The sequence below is a fragment of the Eublepharis macularius genome, chromosome 18 (assembly GCF_028583425.1).
Source record: "Eublepharis macularius isolate TG4126 chromosome 18, MPM_Emac_v1.0, whole genome shotgun sequence".
NCBI lineage: Eukaryota > Metazoa > Chordata > Lepidosauria > Squamata > Eublepharidae > Eublepharis > Eublepharis macularius.
The window spans coordinates 27,267,350-27,289,846 of record NC_072807.1 but is presented as its reverse complement, the minus strand read 5'-3'; the positions used below and the strand labels follow the sequence as shown (position 1 = coordinate 27,289,846).

General features: G+C 41.7%; 1 protein-coding gene across 1 annotated transcript in view; it reads right to left on the bottom strand.

The window, feature by feature from the left end:
- Positions 1-22,497, bottom strand: part of ATP8B4 (ATPase phospholipid transporting 8B4 (putative)) — a 74,683-nt gene that overhangs the window by 11,899 nt on the left and 40,287 nt on the right. Inside the window, 12 exon segments of the mRNA XM_055002298.1 lie at positions 123-203; positions 1,762-1,782; positions 1,784-1,936; positions 1,938-1,987; positions 4,284-4,473; positions 6,752-6,893; positions 9,572-9,677; positions 12,607-12,713; positions 13,459-13,625; positions 17,069-17,184; positions 19,535-19,630; positions 19,633-19,722. Coding sequence (XP_054858273.1) covers positions 123-203; positions 1,762-1,782; positions 1,784-1,936; positions 1,938-1,987; positions 4,284-4,473; positions 6,752-6,893; positions 9,572-9,677; positions 12,607-12,713; positions 13,459-13,625; positions 17,069-17,184; positions 19,535-19,630; positions 19,633-19,722 — 1,319 coding nt within the window.

Genomic DNA, 22,497 nt, shown 5'->3' with positions numbered 1-22,497 from the left:
CTGATGAGATCAAGCTCACCTGACCCACTGGAAATTCTCCTGGTACGTTAAAAGGGCCAGTCCTTCACTCCTCTAGATCTCCTTATTGTTTGTTAATTTGGAATATCCAAGTGTGTACCTGGGTCAAACAATCCCATTGCTAGCACAGGCAAAGAGGTAAACACAATGTTGAAGAGGGTGATAAACTATTGGTCATAAACAGTCTGCAAAAATAATTCAATTAGGGTTGTTATCATCATTATCCTTTGTTGTCAGGAATGTATCGTGACCAAATAACACATTAGAAGCTAATTCATTCATTGCTTTCACTCTGTGAAGATGCAAAAATTCAGTGTCAAACAGTGCTCCCTAAAAAAATAATTCGAGGTGAACAGCCATGTTGGGCTGCAGTAGAAGAGAAATATTCAAGTCCAGTATCACCTTAAAGACCAGAAAGACTTTTAGGGTATAAACTTTCGAAAATCAAAACTCCTTTGTTGGATGTTGAAAGCTTGTACCCTGGAAATCTTGTTGGTCTTGAACTTGAACGTTGCTTAAAACATAAAAATTTGAGCAGGCCCAAGGAAAGAGCAGGATGAACAAAATAATTTCGAAAACGTCAATTTGGATTTACACCTAATTCTTCCTGGTGCCTAGGTAAGTTGGGGCCCAGCTGATAAGCCCATAGAGATAATATTTTTTTATATTCTCTGATAAACATTCCGTCCTGTCAGAAAGACCTCCTAAGAATCTGTCTTGTAAAAGTCATTGTTACTTATATCTTTACATTCCTAAAGCTGTAATGGTATTTATAAACATGTTGTCTTAAGAAATAGCATTACTATATAAATAGGAGGTGCCTCGCTCATCTGTTTCTGGTTTAGACAATTAGTAAAAATGTACTAGAGAAATGAACAGAGTTGAACAGCAAGTATTCCTCTTGAAACATTAGCCAGCCACTGCATTAGTCAACTACTCTGTGGAATAACACTGGGTGGGTTAGAGGACTCTTCCAATGATAATCAGAATCCACAATGTTATCAAAATCTTTAAGACCAGACAAGTACTCGTGTGCCCTTTTCAAAAAGCTCTTCACTGTAAGTTTTAATATACTTTTTAAATGCACATACTCACTGACAGGATAATTGTTTCCACATTGTATTAAGAAAGATTTTCCTCGATACACTGTAGGTTTGACAATGACACATTGTCAACCAATTGACAATTGTTTTATCAAGCAAAAAATGTTTGTGTCTCTGTCTTGAAACTCAGTTGAATGTATTTCCTCAAGCAGTTGATAATACGTCCCTGCCAAATCCAGAAGGAGAGAGAAAAGGAGACTATCTAGAAACTTATACTGGTTCTAGGCCAGTTTAACCAGTGGTGGCCTACGTTGGGGATCTTCTTTCCTGTGCCAGCTTGCATCGCACCAAGTTTATCCAGCTTTTGGTACTGGGTGAAAACTTTTTCACCCACCTTCCTGACTTAATATTTGTGGCTTCTGATTAGATACATTGGTTGGTTTGGTTCACTTATTCACATGCTGGATTGTGGGTGTGTGTGCGTGCACAGTTGTAGAGCATACTGCTGCTTGGGTTTATTTTAAGTATTGCTCAATTTTAGATGTTGCTAAAGTTTGCTGCTACAGAGGAATACAACTACCCCTCTGGAATTCTTTTCTATAGTCTAGCAAAAACAGGCAACCAGTAAAAATAGTGTCCACTAATATACATAAGACCCACTCTGTTCTGCAGCTTGACAGACAAAACACCAAGAGTCTACCTGAGCTGAAAGGCCACAGAAAGAAACCAAACCAGAAGTGCACCAGAGTGAAGGCAACGTTTTTGTAGAAGAAATAACACAGGAACATGCACATCCGGAAATAGGACCACCTGCCATGAACAAGCTAGAGCCTCTGGAGGTATCTGAACTGAGCAAAAGAGTAACCACTGTTCAGAAACAGCTTGCCTCCCCTCCTGGCCACTAATACCGATCCTTATCTGAGCGCCTGCAAATAAGACAAAAAAAGGGGGAAATGAATATGCAACACAGACACGAGAAAGATTGTTAGTTCTCCTGCTACTGTATGCATATGAACGTGGCAATTGTGCGAGCTGCTGCTATTCAGGTGTATGAGGGCTGCAAAGTTATTTCTGTATACAGGGTAATTAAGGACATTGAAAGAACAGGGCCTTAGCTTATATGTAATGTGTGGCAACAACTGACTGTCCATCTTCACAGTAGCCAGAGACCACCCTACTGCCCCTTGGTAAGGAAAGGGACAGGTTTCTGTCACAATGAAGACTTGCTTTACAGGACAGAATTCACCTGGCACCATATTTGTTGACCTTCCAGAACAAACAGAAGACTTCTTTGTTCTGTTTTACCTGCTTTAGATTGTGTTCATTTGCCACTGTTTTACTGTCATGTATTGTTATTTTGTTCTTATTTTAACTCCTCTGCGGCCTCCTCATTGCTGCTCTTAGTGCCTTAGTGGTTGTTCTTACATTTTAACCTTTTCTGTTTGTTAGGCATTTGCTAGAATCAATATTCCAGGCTATAGACCTTGGAAAGCAACATTAAATAAGGAAGGATGGAGCAAAAATGCATAAATAAATACAATGGCAGTTTCCTGCCTTCCAGAACTTCTGGGATAACAGCTGTTCACATTAGGGTCAAGCTAGATGTGCAAGTTTTTAAAGATTTGGGTCCAGGTTTCCCAGACCCAACTCGGGTTACCGCAGCCACTCAGCAGCTGTGAGGAATGGCTGCTAAAAAATAAAGGGGAACCAAAAAGACCTCAGAACACCACCAAGCCTCCTTTTTCAAGTCATTTTCCAAAATAGCAAGCGCAGGGGTGGGTGTCTGTTTTTGCTGCTCTACATGTCATATTCTGTGCATGTAGAGCAGTAAAAACAGGGAAACCTTCTTCCCTCCCCCATTATTTTGACATGGGGAAACTGCTTGGGGGGTAGGCAGAAGTTCTTCCTTCCTCCATGATAGTGTTTTTAGGCTGTTTGGGCTATCCTTTATTTCTTAACAGCCATTCCCCACAGCTGCTGTGTGGCTGCAGGGAACCAGAGTTGAGTCTGGGGAACGCTACACATCTGGCTTGACCCTAATGTGAAGAGCGCACAAAAAGCACCGAGTTGCAGGGAAGAAAGGCACAATATAACCATAATCACAAGAATGTCTCCTTGTTTCTTTAGCAAAAAACAAAAACAAAACCCAAAATGGAGAGATACTTCAATGCTGTCAGCACTGTGTACTAAAGATTAGTCTAACTGAGATTCTTCCCATGGTATCTAATTATACTTAATGCTTAGGAATGCTAAGAGCAATTAGAACATTAATTCTGTTTAATTTGGATTGCTTGGGTATGATTTCTATGATGCGCAAGAGGCTTTGGAATTTTTGTAATGTTTGGAGGCCTGAAGTTTCCTGGCATTCCTCAAAAAACTTTAGTCCCTGCCAGGGTGTGATTAGTAGCACAAGACTCGAAAAGGACTTCTTGCCAAGCTCTTCAGTTTGTAACAAGGCCGAGCATTCAAATAAATGGTCCTTATTTCCAAAAAAGAGACCATCCTGCGGTAGCTTCTCCCTTGGACCCCACCCCAAAGATCTGACTAAGGAACGCCATTTGAAGAACAACAGTATTTCAAGATTCAGATATTTCTAGCAGAAGAAACTTTCTTATACTTGACCATCAAAGCCAAGGGACGACTTGCCATTTTACCTTCAGGGGAAAGCTCACCAGGGATGCTGCTGGTGGGGGGCTGTTGACAGCCAGAGGGAAGCAGAGGTGAGCGTTAGTAGCTCGGCCAGCCCCGCAGGAGCCACTTGGTTCAGGCCCTTCAGTGGCAACAATGCTTGATATCAGCTGTCTAGTTGCAACGCTGCAATGCTGTCAGTTGGCTGCGGTAGAGGACAGCAGCAGTGGGTGTGCCGACACACATCCTGGACACAGCTGGCCAAGTCAAATAGCCCCTGTAAGGATATTTTAAATTTCCAGTCCACCCCTGTGTCTAGCTCCAGCATTGCTTTGACTGCTCTTCAAGAACTCATACTGTTCCCAGCAACGCTGCCTGAGATCCTTTGACCATAAATGCTGAAAACCAAACTTGAGAGTTTCTGCATGCAAAATAAAAATGATGTGACCCAACCAGTATGAGCAAAGGCCATCTCAAAGCAGATGTGATACTTCCAGAGGCAGGACTGTGCTCATGTGAAGGGGAGCTTCAGAAGACAAGTCATATGGCTGGACTCCCCCCCCCCATCCTACCTTTCATGTAGAATCATCTTACTTTTGATCATGCCAATATCGTTGGATCCATCCCCGACAGCCAAGGTGATGGCTTTCCTATGTTTCTTAAGCACTTTTACCATCTGCACTTTCTGCAAGGGTGTTACTCGACAACAGATTGAGATCCCTGTTTTACAAATGCAAGCAGCTTCCAAAAGCTCATTTTGCAGATCAGCTTCAAGCGTGTGGGCCTGTGAAGGAGAATCAAGAATCTGGCATACAGTTGCATTTTCAAGAGTCTTAACTAGATCTGGAACAGCGTTCTATTTATTCATTTAAAATATTATGACCTGCTTTTCAGATAAGATATCTCCACCCCTCTCCCGCAAGTGGCTTACATAATAAAAAAACAAAGATAAGCATTACAACACATCATAGAACACGAGCAGCTTAAAAACAGAAATTAGCAAGTAAACAAAAGCAATCAACAATCTTACGAAGAACAAAGCCCAATTGTCAACTCTGCAACACCACCAGAATTATTATTATGCTGATCTTATTTGGTGCATGATGGGGGGGCCACAACTGATGCTGGCCTTCATCTCCCCAGAGCAAAGACATTTGGGGTACAATATGACTGTGTTCTGCATCTAGTCCAGCTCAGTAGCTTCCTCTTGCAAGAAGTGGGGAACGGGGCCGGTCCACTGCTCAAGTAAGCCAAGTGGCTGCTTGGGGTGCCAAATCAGTATCGACAAAGGAGGCCCCTCCGAAAACCATATCTGAATAGCCACAAAATGATCTCCAGAGGTAACTACTAAGAGACTCAATACAAATCCATGAATGAAATACTTAATATAAATCAATACAAAATGCACAATTTAATACCATTCAATAACAGATAAGTAAACCATTAGTTCGGGATACAAATCCAATAAGTGACTCCATGAAAAAACTAAGACCATCAATATAGGTACAAAGATTCTTACAAGCACAATTCATGGACTGTAAACGCTACTAATGTCCAGCACTGTATGTAAAATCTTTGTACCTATATTGATGGTCTTAGTTTTTTCATGGAGTCACTTATTGGATTTGTATCCCGAACTAATGGTTTACTTATCTGTTATTGAATGGTATTAAATTGTGCATTTTGTATTGATTTATATTAAGTATTTCATTCATGGATTTGTATTGAGTCTCTTAGTAGTTAATTCATTACCTCTGGAGATCATTTTGGGGTGCCAAATCGGCAGAAGGAAGTGATGAGAGAGGAGGCAACAGGTCTGGCTGCCTCTTACACCTACACGGCTGTGGCCTGCACCCAAGGCAGGTTTATATCCTGCCTTTTCCCCTGATCAGGGACACAAAGCGGCTTATTGCATTGTTCCCCCCTCCTCCACTTAATCATCACATCAATATTTTTGTGAGGTTAGGTTAAGCTGAGGGATCGTGATGGCCCCAAGGTCACCTGGCAGGCTTCCATGGTTGAGCAAGGGGTTCGAATGCAGTCTTCCCTGGTCCTAGTCCCATACTCTAACCACTATACCACACTAACTCGAAAGTGTGCAGTTTTATAATATCATACTTCCAAAATTCACATTAAAGTAATTCAGTGAACAATACTAGCTCTTGAGTATATCCAAAACAGCAGATGACAAAGCAGACCCTTTAAAGCACAAGGAGGAGGACAATTCCAATACTGAAAGAAAATGAAAAACGTTGAGAGGATTTTTGTCTATGGCTGGAGTCCTGGATTTGTGTCCTCCCACTTTTGCTATTTAAAAAGTGCCTTAAAAAGACGTTTTGTCTACAAACTTTAAAAGGAAAAAATAACCATACCAAAATAAAGATCAAAGCAATTGTACCAAGTTTATTTTGTGCCTTCACAACAAGCTCTATTCAAAGTTCATCTAGACCTTTTTATGGTCTTTGCAATTCAAGAAAAGTATTTTTGATATTTGTTCCAAGTTTTGGAAGCTGATCAACATACAAGCACAGCAATAAAAGTAGTATTTTTGTGTTATGACAAGAACCAGGTTTCTTAACCAAAGCCAAGTGTTTTGGTCTCCCTGTAAAAAGGCAGATATTTAGGTATCTTAATGACATTAATTTGAAGCAGTAATGACTTTCGGGTCAGTGTATGTTCTCAAATAGCAAACATCAGGAACATATTCAGTGTTAGGCCGTTGTTTCTACCTTGCTGCTTTTTCAAAGTAATTGGCAATGATTTGTGATCTTCTCCTCACACAAACACTTAAACAATACCAGTGGTGAATATCTAATTAAGACAGCATTGTGGGTTTTTTTTTAAAGCTGAACCAAGTCACTACTTTGATTTCCATTCCAAAAGCCACCCCAAATTTAAGATGTCGTTTCTAATTGTTCCTTGCCGCTCAGCTCATGCTTTGTTTTTATGTGTTCTTGAGAGAAACAGTCTGGAGAGAAATTTGACATTGTTTGAACCCCAAAAGGGAGATGATTATTAGCAGCGGGGAGGAAAGAGAGAAATTCAGAAACGACTCAACTCACAAGGCTGTGTCCATTTATTACTAATGCATAATCACCCATGACAGTTTCTTCCACGCCTTGCCTGGAATCCTGGATTTTTTCAGCACGTCCATAGTCAGTAGAATGTCCTCTCTTTAGTCCAAAGATACGATCTTTCGCTTTCCTTTAAAAAAGCAATAATGGATATATATGACACGAGAGCTGGGACACAAAGGCTCAGTTCAGACATCAAGCAATACTGTGGTTTAATTAAACCAGCTATGAGTTAGTGTGATCATCTGAATGATTGGTATGGTTAGTTAGTCTCTCTCAAACCAGGATCTGAAGTTGCTTTCTTAACTACAGTTACTCTTAAATGTGGTTTCATGTGATGTCTGAATGCAGATGTGCTGCTTTAACTCTGATTTAATCTTGGCTTGCTTTCTCGCAATGCCCTCCCGAGGTATAGATAGAAAGACTTGAAAACGAGCATTTGTTGAAGTAAACCAAGATGGGAACAATTGTCAGGTTTCACAAACTAACTGAAGTTAAAAAACAAACTGTGGTTTGTGAAAGGTCTGAACTAAACCAAAGAATAGATATTTAGTTACAGTGGAGAACCTTGAACGCTGCCACAACTTCTCTTACCATTTTTGCCAGCAAAAGAAACAACTCATGGTTCAGTGTTAAACAGAGTTGCACTTACCTGTAACTCTTGTTCATCAGGTGTTCTTCTGGGCAGACTGTGTTAGTATCATAAGAGGAGGAAATGCATATAGGAGGATGCCCAATCATGGGACCTGAAAAGCATCCCTGAGAGAGGACTTCCTCTTTCCTGCCTGTGAGCATTATCGAGCACATCGTTTGTCAAGGTCTGTGGCAAACAGATCTATGGTGGGATAACCCCATCTTGTAAAAACAGGGCAAAGGAAGTCCATATGGATGGACCACTTGTAGTTCTGGGATTTTGAGTGATGTAGTGCATCTGCCAGAACGTTTCCTTGTCCACTATGTGTATGGCAAAGAGAGAGACTCGATGCTGGATAGCCCATTCCCATATCAATCAGGATTCCTGGGAGACAGCTGGGAAGCTGTGCCCCTTTGACTGTTCAAGTAATGCATGGCAGTTGTATTGTCCGTGCACATCAGAAGATTCCTGTCCTCCACTAGATAAAGCAGAGCCTTCAGAGCATACTGTATCACTCTGAGCTCTAGGAGGTTGATGTGCATATTGGATTCTTAATGGGAACAAACCCCCTTTACTTGGGTGGTCCCTGAACATGCCCCCCCCATCTCGACAGGGAGGCATCTGTGTAAATTGAAACGTGAACTGGGGAAGAACTGAAGAGAGTCCCCACTAATAGGTTCGGTGTATTGTTTCACCAACTCAGGGACCTATGAATGAGGCTTGGAACTGAGAACCACTTGTACGGGTTCTGCCAGTGTGGATGGAACACTCTGAGCCAGGCTACAAGTGACGCCTAACACTTGTCAGCTTCCCTCAAGTTCTGATGGGAAATGTATGCGTTTTGGTCTTGCAGCTTGGCTCTCCATTTAATTGAAGTTTACAGAGCGGCAGTCTATGGGAGGGAGAACATGCGGTTGGGAGGGGAGTGCAGCCGTCGGGCTCTCACCGGGCGCCCCCCTTCCCCTCCACTGGGTGTGTGTGTGGGGGGGGGGGTTCTGTAAACTTAAGTTAAATGGAGAGTCAAGCTGTAAGACCAGGATGCCTACATTTCCCATCAAAACTTGAGGTAAGCTGACAAGTGTCCAACCTGTGTCAGGCGTCACTTGTAGCTTGGCTCTCTGATGAACCAGTTCTGCAGGGGGCAAAGCCTCAGCCTGGCGAACGGAACTATCAGAGAGGCCAGAAAACCTAACAGTCTTTGAATTCGTTTTGTTCTTTGATGACTGTATGAAAGGACCTAGATAAGGAAAGATAGTACACCCTTTCTCTCAGAGGTGGCTGACCACTACTGCCATGACTTTTGTAAAAAATACAAGGGGCAGATAATAATAACTCATAACATTCAGTTTATATACCGCCCTTCAGAACAACTTAACACCCACTCAGAGCAGTTTACAAAGTATGTCATTATTATCTCCACAACAATCACCCTGAGGTGGGTGGGGCTGAGAGCGCTCTGGAAGAGCTGTGACTGGCCCAAGGCCACCCAGCTGGCTTCAAGTGGAGGAGTGGGGAATCAAACCCGGTTCTCCAGATTAGAGTCTCACCACTCTTAACCACTACACCAAACTGGCTGAAAGGAAGAACCTTGTATTGGAATCTTTTGGATCCATGATGAAAATGAAGGAACTTTCTGTAGTGAACGTTAACTGGAATATGAAAATATGCATCTTTTAAATTGACAGTAACAATTAACAAACCAATCTTGACTTTGTAACAGGGAAAAATGTCTTTTAACGACAACATTTGAAACCTTTTGGAAATTATAAACTCTTTCAGGATATGAAGGTCTAAGATGAGGCAGGAGCTCCCTGACCTTTTGTCCACACGAAAATTGCAGGGAAAAAACATCTTGGTCTGTTTTCTGAAGACTAGCAAGCCAGCAGCCAGCAGCTCATGCAGAGGGCAGTTTAAGTTATTTTGCTGTGGAAAGCAAACTCATGATTGAATTAACCTTTCCAATTTCCAAATTTGGTATACTGTTCTAAAAGGGGAACTCAGATGTGGTGGGTTCCTCAAACACCTGAAAACTGTGCAACAACCATAGGGGATATCTGCAAATTTACTTTTCAGCATGTTTAACACGCATCAGAAAGTGGGAGCGATGTAACAACTGGCACCACCAAGAATTTTAAGCGACATTCTAATTTTATTTTACTCTAACACATTGTTACCTAAGGTCTTCACACACGTCCTTCCTTGTGTGACCATCCATTATGAAAATTGCACCCAAGGCATCAGTGAACATGTCACAGGAGTAACCAATGTTCATAGCTGTTTCTAAAAATAAAAATAATTAAGAATGGTCTGATTTTAAAATCACCGAGACTGCATCCATCCTAACATCAAACTATAATTCGTCAAAATCGCCTTTCTAGTTCTGGAGAGCAAACATTTCTGCCAGACTTTACATAAGAGAGCCAGTTTGGTGTAGTGGTTAAGAACGTGGGACTATAATCTGGAGAACTGGGTTTGATTCCCCACTCCTCTGCTTGAAGCCAGCTGAGTGATCTTGGGTCAGTCACAGCTCTCTCAGAACTCTCTTAGAGCCAAGCTACAAGTGACATTTTTCACGTGAAGGACACTTGATCGTTTTTGCAAGTTTTTCTGGGAACTGAAGTCCCTCTCCCCCGCCCCTTTTCCTTCTGTTCCTTCCCCTCTCTGTTAGAATCGCTGTCTGAAGAGCCAGAGAAAGCCAGCGGCGGCAGCAGGTTTTGCAAATCGTCTTGCTCCCGGGGAGCTGCCCTGGAGAAAGCTGACATGTCGGTGAAGCTGAGCAGGACACCCAGGGAAGGGAGAAAGTTGCAGCTGCCCGCCCCCAAAGATCGTTGAGAGCAGGCTTGTGACTGGAGGAACAATTTGCAAACGCTGCTGTTGCCACTGGCTTTCTCTGGCTCTTCAGGCAGCGATTCTAACAGAGAGGGGAAGGAACAGAAGGAAAAGGGGCAGGGGAGAGGGACTTCAGTTCCCAGAAAAACTTGCAAAAATGATCAAGTGTCCTTCACGTGAAAAATGTCACTTGTAGCTTGGCTCTTAGAGCATTTGCTGTTGTGGAGATAAGAAGATGCTTTGTAAACCGCTCTGAGTGAGCATTAAGTTGTCCTGAAGGGCAGTATATAAACCAAATGTTATTATAATATTATTATTATAAAGAAGGCTGTGAAATATAGATTCTCTTAAGGCCATTTCTCATATCACATTTGCAGCATAGGAATGCATCCTTTCATGTTACTGCTCGGATAACAAGAGAAACCCTGGGCAATATACAAACAGCACGTGTTGTGGCTCCTCCCATAAACATACACATGAAAATGCCTTATACTGAATCAAACTCTTGGTCCATCGAGGTCAGTATTGTCTACTCATTGAATAAGGCATCCAGGTCTGGTTGTCAGTGGTATACCAGTGTATACCACTGACAATGTAGGGGATGTACGGAACATTATCTATGGCAAGCCCAGTGACAATGTACCTAGCGTTGCCAATTCCAGCTTGTGAAATTCCTGGAAACTTGGGGACAGTGCCTGGAGAAAGCACAGTTTGGGGAGGGAGGAAGGCAGGGACATGATGCCATAGAGTCTGCCCTCCAAACCTGTAATTTCCTCCAGGGAAAGTGATTGATGCCGTTTGTAGATCAGTTGTTCTTTATAATTCCAGGAGAACTCCAGGCCCCACACGAAGACTAGCAACCCTGAATGCGCCAGCCTTGCCAGTAAAATTACAAAAGTTACCACCCCACAGGAAAGAAATTACTAGTCTCTATACTGAGGCCTAAAATGGAAAACAAACCAGAAAAGAAGAGTTTTTTTTTTAACTTTCCCTTCATTGTCACCTTGTGGAAAATCAGAATCTCCACCAACAGACGAGACAAGTAGAATTTTTTAGGCTGGCTTTATAATACCCATGAGATGGGCAAGGCTATTTATCTTTTTTAGTAATGACCCTGTTCAAAACAGAGCAAGAAAAACTAGCAGTTGTACGTGTTAATCTTCTCCCTCTTGCAAACTAATGGAAAGTGTCAATTCCAAGAGATATGTAAACCAAAATGCAGCCAAATGAGACCATTTATGTAGTGTGCTCTGTGTACTTGGATCCATAAATAATAGAACAGAATACATGAGATAGTCGCAAAGGCAAATTCCAAGAGTCAATTTCCTCCCCTCCTTGCTGTGATGATTAACAGAATGAGCATAGCAAAGAAAAGAGGAGCAAAAGTCGGTACTGGGCCAAAAAAATAAACAGATTCAGCTATTTTAGAATAATCTCGGCAGATCCAAATATCCATAAGGGCTGAAATAACTGGCCAAAGGCCTCTCAGTTCATGCATTATGTTGTTTCCAGACATGGACTGGAAAATGTATGCACTTTAACCAGGGTCATCGTGGGCCAGGGGGGACCACGGCTCCAAGCCCATTTCTGTGATGAAAACAGAATTTTTGTTTTCATGACACATGAGATTATATGTATGGGACAGTCCATGTTACAAAGTTGGTAGCAGGCCCAGAGAAACGGTGCTTGGGCTCTGCAATGGAATTAAAGATCTCAGCCTGGACCTCAAAGATCCATGGGTCTATGTACATTACAAATGTATCAGTTTTATATCAGTTTAATTATCTGGGCTTCCCACAATGAATCTTGAGAACTGTAGTTTGGTGAGAGTGCTATTAGAACTACAGTGCCTGTGAGAAGGCACAGCAATTTATATTTGTGTGATAGAGATACCCAGGGCTTTTTTTCAGCTGGAACACGGTGGAACGGAGTTCCGGCACCTCTTGAAAATGGTCACATGGCTGGTGGACCCGCCCTCTGATCTCCAGAGGAGAGTTTAGATCGCCCTCCAGATCTAAACTCCCCTCTGTCTGGAGATCAGGGGGCGGAGCCACCAGCCATGTGACCATTTTCGCTGAGGGTTATTTAAATTTTTAAAAAGTCCTCCCAGCTGACCCAAAGTGACATCATTGAGCAGTCCCAGAAGCGTGCGTGCACTTTGTGCATGCGCATGTGGTACCAGGGGCACCACTTCCTGCCAGAAGTTGCCCCCTGTGCTGGCAACCCACTGAGTTCCACCACCCCTTCCCAGAAAAAAAGCCCTGGAGATACCCATGGGATAGATTCTTGTTTTCATTGTTCTTTGCACCCAGTTAACCAGAATTAGGGTCTTCCATTATCCTTTCAGAGGTCGAATTATTGGAGAGAACCATACAATTACCTTGCTCGTCTCCTGTCAGGACCCAGATCTTAATGTTGGCTAGCAATACGCTAGCAATAGTTTCTGCAACTCCTTCTTGTAATTTGTCTTCTATAGCAGTGGCACCTTGTGACTTTGTACGAAAGCAGAATGGATAAACTGACAGTACCATTAAACAGTCAGCCTACAATAACTCTTAAAGACACATTTTTGAAACACAAGCACAAAGACAACTTCCTTTGAAACATTGGTGCAAGGAGCTATCATTTGAGATGACAACCAGAGAAATGCAGAAAAGGTAACAAACAGTAAAAGGAGGAAGCGGAGAGAAAAAACAGTGCCATTTGGCACTGAAGTGGTGGTTAAACATCTGTTGTGGAAAGACCCTAAGATAATGGAGCAGAGGCACCAATGGAAGAGCTCTCGTTCAAGGGTCAGGCACACACTTCGCATGCTGGATTTGGTCAGAGGCATCTTCATATAATGATCTCAGACAGAAGATGTTGGGGAAGACCTTATTCTTCCTGAGGGCCCAGTAAACCAACACACTGTGCCTTCCAAAATCAAGGAAGTTTTCACAGCCCTTCTAAAAGCCAGCAATGGGGAAGTCTGGCGGAACAATACAGGAAGTTAATTTTGCAGCTGAGCAGCGGCAATGGAGACTTCATGAGAATATGAAATTGTCCTTGATACTGACTCTACTACTCTCACACTGTGTAATCTGCCTTGAGTCTCCGCGAGAAAGGCGGACCATAAATGACATAAAATGACATAAATAAATGGGGTTTGAACTGAAGACATCCTGCTTTATATATCAGCCTCTAAGCTACCTCAGTAATGTTACTTAAATTTATTATATGTATTTATTAATTAAAAATGTCTATGTCTCCTTCAATTTCATTATATGCTAAAGCAAGAAGTTTACCTCGATCTGGTGAAGCATTTGCCTTCTGATACATTTTAAACCACTCCTGAAATTGCTCTTCGCTCACATTTTTGTATGCCAGCATTAAAGTTCGAAAGACTTCTCCAGCGAATTCCTATTAGGTGATCATTACAAAAGAACAAGCGCTGTAAAATATATGCTGATTGAAAAAGCCGTTTATTATTTCACACTTATTCTCCTTTTAAGCTACAGAGTCACCAACCCATGCAAACTTTCCCATATTAGGGAGGGAGAGCCCTAGGACCAAGCTACAAGTGACGAATGACACTTGAACGGCAAGTGAACAGACTCACGTGTATTCCTCTCTATTCACTTGCCCTCCACTTGCACTCCACTAAATCACTATTCATTGCTTGTAGCTTGGCCCCTAGTTTACTAGGACATGAAACTGGAGACTCTTCTTCTTCCCACAGCTACATTTTCTTGTTGCAAAAATACAATGTGAATATTTTATGTGAAAGAAAGACACAAAAATGCAGTGATTTCTAACTTTGGTCTCTGTGCATGTTCTGGCATTCCATACCCTATGCTTATAACAATTTTGGAAAGCCAGAGTCCCCATCAACTTGATTAGTGAACCAAAGAATATGGAGATGGGTGGTTTCATGGACCTTTTGAGGATAATTTTACCCCAACGGAAAGCAGAGACATCATTTTGCAAACGTGTACAAATTTCGTTGCCAATGGAAGAGAGCAAAGTTCTATGTCTCCCAGGTACATGTGGGCCTCATTTGGGGTGGGGCCACAGTGTCTAGAAAAATGATGCTTAAAACTCCATGGAGCTGTTATTTGCCCCACTGGGAAAATTATCATGTTCTGACAGCTATAGTTTCTTCAGTGGGCAAACAGTGTCTCTCTGGGGTTGTTTCAGGTTGGGAAAACGGTGTAACGTGGAGGAGGGGGTTCAGCATCCTCTCCCTGCATGCTGCAGACCCAGTCCAAATTGGGCTCACATACGCAGCAGAGGCGTATACTTCCAAAATATGTCTTTGTAACATGTGACTTTGTCCTCAATAAGGAAGGGAAAGCGCTCTGTAAATGCTCACACCCACTCTTCTATTTTTCACAACTCAAGGTATTTAGTATGTGGGCTCTATGGTTCCTTGTATGAGTCTCTAATTGCCTTTTATTATGTTATTTGTAGTTCTAAGCAGGGCTTTTTTTCAGCAAGAACGCGGGGGAACGGAGTTCCAGAACCTCTTGAAAATAGTCACAAGGCTGGTGGCCCCGCCCCCTGATCTCCAGACAGAGGGGAGTTGAGATTGCCCTCCACGCTGCTTGGCGGCACAGAGGGCAATCTAAACTCCCCTCTGTCTGGAGATCAGGGGGCGGGGCCACCAGCCATGTGACCATTTTCCCCGAGGGCAACCCACTGAGTTCCACCACCTCTTTTCCCAGAAAAAAAGCCCTGGTTCTAAGTTTTATGCAGACACACTTGGAGAATATTGTGCTTGGGAATGCAGGGTTATCAATGTTTCAGCTAACAAACAATAAAATAACAATTAGGTAAAAGAAAATAAATAAGAGGATGAGGCTGAAAGAAGATTTTAGTGACACATGTGAATCCAGTCTGAAAGTAGAAATGGAGGAGGGGCAGTAAGAACCCTGCTTCTCTAGGTAACTCACAAAGTGAGCGAACTCCTGGAAGAGCCAGTGGTTCCCAGTTATAGACACTGTAAAAGTAAACTAGCTCAGGTGCAAGAAGGAATCATGCTTCCGATTTTTATTTCAGAAAAGAAAGTATACTTCAGCTTTCAGAAGGCCGGGAATAATGAGTTAGAACATGTTCATTATGGCAGGAACGTGGCTAAGATCCAAGTTTTGGAAAGATGTTAAATATTGGAAATCTTCACAGCAGCTTGTGCAGAGTGACAAAAAAGGAGGGAGGAGAAATTGACTGTGGAATAACTTCAATATCCACATTCTTAACCTAAGAAACAAAAAAATCTTCAGACTTATGGCGCTTGAATGTTATACAAAGCTGAAGGCACTTGAACATTATACAACATCCCCCCAGGCTATTTCAGGTAAGGAAAACAGCAAGGACAGAGCAGAGTTCCCTCTGTCCATTTTGGCTCCAACCTGAATTGGGCTCCTCAGCCTATAGAAATGGAGTTCTCAGTTCAGACAGCGTATGTCGGAACGGAAGTAAAAACGGGAACCTGAGTACAACCAGTGCAAAAATGTAATTTCTAGTTAAGCCAGTGTCAAGCTCTTGAATTAGTGAATCAGGAATTTAGATTCTCCCTTTCTTGTTTCTTGAATACTGGAGTTTATTGTTCTGATGGCACTAAGTTGGAGCCATTTTATAGACTGCAAAGAGCACGTCATTTTGTTTTATTATCCAAAATCTATTGGGTTAATTTATATATACATACACAGGACAAATTTCTTAAGAATTCAGCAAACTCGACTTTTACTGTGAAAATTGCAAACATATTTGGATCATGACCTTGTGGAGGCTGGCGCTGGTGTAAACTGTGAGTGGTTTGTAACACTCTGCTCTCAAAAATTAAATTAACATTTGAGTGTTTCTCATTCCAGTAAACAAATATATTATAATTTAGCAAACTAAAAGAAATCAGAACAAGCAAACATAGCAGACATTCAAAATACAGTGAAAAATGCCACAGAATCCATTCAGCTCACTAGGAAAATAAGAGATGTTTAGAATAATTTTGTGTATTTTTAATGTAAATATATTCCCTTAATTGGGTGTATAAAGAAATCAAGGTCTCTACATTTTTGCTGCAAAATTCAAATGGATGCGATTCTAGCCTTCCTTTCATCAAAAAGGGAACTTCTGGAAAAGATTACAGGAAAGCCAAGAAATCTCGATTACAGAGACAAATAACAATAGTTATGTTTGTAACCAATATTACTAAACCATCATGCTGTATACTAAATGTCAAAGGCATATTTTGGTTATAGAATTGTGGAATGGTTTGTGTTAAATCTGGACACTTACAGAGAGCATGAGTTCTATTTTTTTGAAAGGAAATGAGAACTTTATCTGGTTTTCTTTCGATGTTCACATTAGGCTATAACTGAGCAAAAGGTAGTTTGTTAGAGTACCTTTAAATACAACAATTACCTGTGAAATCATGCCTATACTGGAAATTATCCAAGCTTGTCTTTAAACCATCCCTTCTGTTGCCCTGAGCAAATGGTATTCAGCCGTTCATTAGATGAAAATGTTCTTTGACAGTACCATTTTAAATTACAGGTGAGGAATTGCAAAGATTTGTGTTTATGGCACAATCACGCATGTATTTTCCCAATCAGCATGTCAGGGAGAAAGGTTGTAGCTTACCTAGCCTTTTCTTCCTCATATGGTATGTTTTATATACAAACAGATCTTAGCGGGGTTGGGGACCATTCAATCATGCCCTCCCACCCGCCAGAGTTTAATCCTATTACAGTTTTACTATGTGATCTGCTGCTTGTGGAAACCATATTGAAGTTTAAAGGTATCCCTTCATGTTTCATTTATACTTAATACCATTCTGGGCATCATACTCTCGAATCAGCACATACCTTAAGATGGTCTGAAGTTAAAGACATTAGACTTTTACTGGATGGATGAAGTGTCTCAAATAAAATAGCGTCTGTACCTTTAGAATAAAGTGTTATCTGTCCACCCAGGTTCTGAACTGGGAATGAAAGAGAAGAAGTAACAGTGAAGACCTGGACAATTTTTACTAGGGTACAGGCAAATGAGACATACAACAGATATGCACTAACAAACAATGGCCCTTTTCACACTGCTTACCTGCTGCCGCAACGTCGCGAAATATCACGCTAAAAATGCGGAAGATAGCTCCTTCTCATGAGAGTTTTGTGCAATGTCGCGCAAAACTCTCGTGAGGAGATGCTATCTTCTGCATTTTTTGCGCGATGTTGCGGCAGCAGGTAAGCAGTGTGAAACGGGCCATTGTTTTTCTTGTAGGAAAAGAACACAGTGCAATACTTAACAGAGGGACACACTTCTAAGCCCACCGAATTCAATGGACTCTGCTCAAGACTGCTTTGTTAATCACTTTAATTTGCCTCCTTAAAAATAGGAATCTTAATCGCTTCCTTCCCAAGGGAGATATAAGGCCTGAGAATGTCCCCAGTAGGCCAGCAAGGCGGGACAGCAGTCCTTTCCCTCTGCTGCAACTGGTCTATTGGGTCTGAACATGGAAGTTTCCCTTTAGGCACTGTGGCCTAAGAGATGCTGACAGAGCGATCTCCGTGGTTTGGCCATTGGGCCACAGCTGAGGCTCAGTCCCCGCCTTCTCTCTCCCGTGCTCCAACTCCCTCCCGCACTTCCTTGTTCACGCACACCAATTGCCACAGTCAAGCTATGGCCTGCCTCCAATGCCAAACGATGCAACTTCACTTTAAACTCTAGATTCCAGTTATGATTTGGAGGCTAACTATGGAACTTCCAGACAGGGAAGAGAGGGAAGAAAACAGAGAATTATGGAGTCTGAAGAACGCCTGAGGCATAGTCCCATGGGCCAGACCATGGGGTTGGCTGTTTGGCCTTTTTTTTTAGAATATTACTATTAATCCGGATGATTGCTGCAGTGTTTTTCTGGTTTCAATGAATATTAGAGGTTTTTGATTACATTGTATACGCTGTACTGAGGATTCCCTTCAGCTAATAAAAATAATAGTCAAATCAGAATAAACTGGATAACGTGGCAGAGCACTTCGTGATCCAGCAAGGCAAGAACCTTATGTTCTTACCAGAAGATTTTTGACGTGGGTGAACGTTCATAATTCAGGTTCCTAATTAGCTACAAACACCATATTTTAAGAATCCATCCAGGATCAAAGTGATACAGTACAGTTTTCTATCCATGGAGTGTGCTTATATTCTGTTCTTATTGCCTTCTGTTAACTCTGGAAGACAAAACGCACAAAACCCACTCTGAGCAACCAGGGTGGAGTACAGTTCAAACAAGGCCAATGCAAAAGAGGCTTCCACACTGGGTAGAATAAACAGAGCAGTAGTTCGTTTACACAGAAAAGTCATCGCCTGGCCCAGTATCAAGAGTTTTCACTTTGTATGCTATTTTTACTCTTCATCTTTAAACACAATCAATGATCGACTTGAAGGAGGATTTTTCATTGTGACATTTTCCTTGTGTGGGTTATATCCTGAAAGGTTACCATCCAGGAGTTGTGGTTGTGTGGGGTTTATATTTGTTGAGGACGGCTGTCACTTTGCCATCACAATTCAGAATGCAGAGAAAACTTCAAACAATTGTTATAAAAAACCTTCACACTTACTTTAATCCCTTAATCCTCAGAGAGATCAAGAGCGTAAATGATGCTTGACTGGCAATGCCCCATCACGCTACGTAATTAAATCTTTTTAAACCCAATAAATAAAACATTATAAGTCATCTTAGCTAAATTACATTGCTATTGCATCTTGCTACACTATAACACTTTACTGAAAGTGTAAATTTAATCTTGTGATTAAAAAAAAATCTCCACTCTGCTTTCCATAATTTCTTCTGGCTGGATTACACTTGTTTTATTCCTTTTTAAACTTTTAAAAACTTATGTGAACATTTTATAAACTTAGAAGAAAGAAGTAACTTTTTACAGAGATACAGAAATATATCTTCATTAACATAAAAAAAATCCAGCGCCATTTCCTCAAGCCAAAATGGCCATGGTGCGTGCGTGCTTGCCCTACACATCCCTTTTTGGCTCCAGAAAGCAATGCAGGAGAGAAGGATGGAAGCCCTTCCTCCTCCCATGCCATATTCCCAAGATGAAGCAGGTTTGGCAACACTTGACACAAGTTCCCTAACAGCAATTATGACTGTGAATCCAGTCACAGGAACTTGCGTCAAATGTTCATCTAGTTTGGTCATAAGCCTATACAATTTTCATATTAGGGTATTTCTGCCCCGCAGTAGCCAATGAGGTGAATACAGTTGTGTGATTTCAAAAACACAAATATAAGACAGAGAGGCAGTACATGTGCACATTTTGTACCAATTACAGACATTCTTTTCCGGGTATTGTTGAAATCCAAAATTGCCAAGAGCTGGATCGTCACAAGTCTACTCATTTCTTCTACTGCGATCGTCTTGGGGTACGAGATTTAAAGATGAATCCAAAATTCCCGGCTGCAGTTACAAGAGCACCTTCATCTTGTGATTGAGCTTGGTAAATTAGATCACCTAAACAATAAATAAAAAGCCTGTTTATACAAAAGAGATGAAGAAATAAAATTATTCATAATAGCAAACAAATCGCAACTTTAAAGAATGATGTTCCATGCGAAACCTTTTCATCTGCAGTGGATTCTATGTAGAAAAGTCCAGTTTATGCAAAAAAGCAGCAGAACCCCATGGTGCGGCTTTTCTAGGTCTGCACCAGTTCAGGCTGTGGTTATGAGGAAGGCGAGGCTGCATATCCTAATTATTTTAAAACACGTACCCTACCACTTTTTCCTCAGAAAGGGGACTGAAGGTTAGCTTTCAGTAATATTTTGTACAACTTTCTGCAAGACAAACAGTATTAGCATGCTGTGTGCAACTTTCAACAAACCTTCATGGCATAAGAAGTTATGGATATTTTCAACTGGTGAGGACTCGGTTAATAAAATGGTGCAGTGCATTGGAGCGGGTTTATTTGCAAGGCACAGCACAAAAATTGTGCCCTTTTCTTGAGGCTATGTATTTATTTGGTCCTTCCTCCCCTCATTGATTTTACCCTCACAACTCTGAGACAGGTTGAACTGGGAGAGAGTGACTGACCCAAGTTCATTCAATGAGTGTCCCAGCAGAATGGAGGTTTTTAAACTGGTTCTCCCATATCCTAGTCCAACACTCTCTAACAGGGCTTTTTTTCAGCTGGAACGCGGTGGAATGGAGTTCTGGCACCTCTTGAAAATGGTCACATGGCTGGTGGCCCCGACCCCTGATCTCCAGACAGAAGGGGGGTTTAGACAATCTAAACTTCCCTCTGTCTGGAGATCAGGGGGCAAGGCCACCGGCCATGTGACCATTTTCACTGAGGGCAATTTAAACTTTAAAAAACTCCTCCCTTGTTCCAGCTGACACAAAGTGACATCATTGTGCGCTCTTGAGTTCCACCACTGTGTTCCACCACCTCTTTTCCCAGAAAAAAAGCCCTGCTCTCTGTCGTTATAAGCTGAAAGACTTTAGATCTGATATGCAAAGTTGCAGATACTGCACTACTAAGCTCCAAAGGTTTTTTTTGTATAAGATGCCCTATAGTGCACACCCTAGAGTGCTGCTTCATCATACACATATATACAATCTGTGCTAGGAATTATTCTCTGCTCTTTTTGTGTGCCTCTTCTACCATGAATGGAAGACTGCCAGAAAGACCCCTGGCAATATCACAGGTGCTTTCTTTGTAATTGCCCCAGTCCTGGTGGGAGGAGATGGGCTTATTTCTGGTTAGGCTCATCCCTGGCCTACCCGCAGGCTGTGCAGATTGAAAGCCACAATGTCCACCCCTGACGCCGGCCCTGGGATACCATAAAAGGTCAAAATCCCACACAAGGGTGCTTCACACAATGAAGGAAAAGGTCAGGAATGTGTCACAAGAGACAGAGAAAGATTTGGAAACACCAAGCACTTCCCAGATTTTACCCAAGCGATTGAGTAAATAAACATAAAAGATATCCTTCTATGGCTGAAAACTGCCTCTGTATAAAGGTCAGGAGTTTTTTCACAAGATACATCAAATAAACAGATAAAAATGAGTAATTTCTTCAGCACCAAAAGTTTGCCTTAGTAATATAAAATGACCTTCTTTGCAACTGATCCAGAAGTAAGGAGGATCCATCCAAGCCAAGGCTCAGTCTTAGAACCTTATTGCATTGCCAAGGTTCAGTGGGGGAAAGTAACATACATTTACCAGTACTCTTTCTTGGGGGGGGGGGGTTCAAAGCAGAAGATGGGACATAACCACTTTCCTACCACCGTTCTGCACCAGTTTACTTTCACTCCTGTCCAGGTTTAACCCTAGCTCACATAAGTTGTGTGGCTGTGATATCATATGACTTACTGTCACATGCTTGCAGTTCAGTGACGTTCCATGTCGGATGGTGCACAGCTTTAGAACTACTGTTCCTTATTCTCCGTGTGAAAGAAGGAGGTAACACTGGCTTAACCAACAAGGCGGTTGTAAACCTTATTTCAATGATGCATGTTGCAAAACACACAAGTGAGATGTAGCGACTAGTGTGACAGGCTAGGATATGGGTGACCCAGGTTTGATTCCCTCTCTGCCATGGAAGCTTGCTGAGTCACCTTGGGCCAGTAACACACTCTCAGATTACCCTGCCTCACAGGGTTGTTGTGAGGAAAAAAAGGAGAGGAGCAAGATGTAAGCCACTTTGGGTCCCTATATAAATAAAAAATTTAAAAAGCACAATGCACACATTCAAACAATGCAGTGCTATGTGTAAACAGTGTTTTTACTATTATCAGCTCAGCTTTTCACAAGTAATTCATCCAGAAATGTTAAGCAGTTTTCTTAACAGATCAGCTTCAAAATTCTAACCATCTCCTTAAAGCTAAGAATTCTAACCAGCAAAGGAGCTCAGATAATTTTTGGTGGCTCTGTATCAAGACATTGTGATATGTATATCCTCATCAGTTCCTTCAAGGACCACACACCTCTTTTATCCTCTCAACAACCCTAGTAGGTAGATTAGGCTGAGAGATACTTTATGGTTCAATGGCAGTCTGTGAGCTTCATAGCTAAGTAAGGACTGAACCTGGGTCTGCCTCATCTAAATTTGACACACTCATCTTTACAAGCTATAGTAGGAAAATGATGTACATTAGTGTATTTGATTAACTGAATTTATACATCACTTTTCTCCAAACTCACCTTAAATGGGCAAGATTTTCTAATCATTAAAAATCTCTAATCATTTTCCTCGTACTCCCTATGGGGCATATTAAAGAGTATAC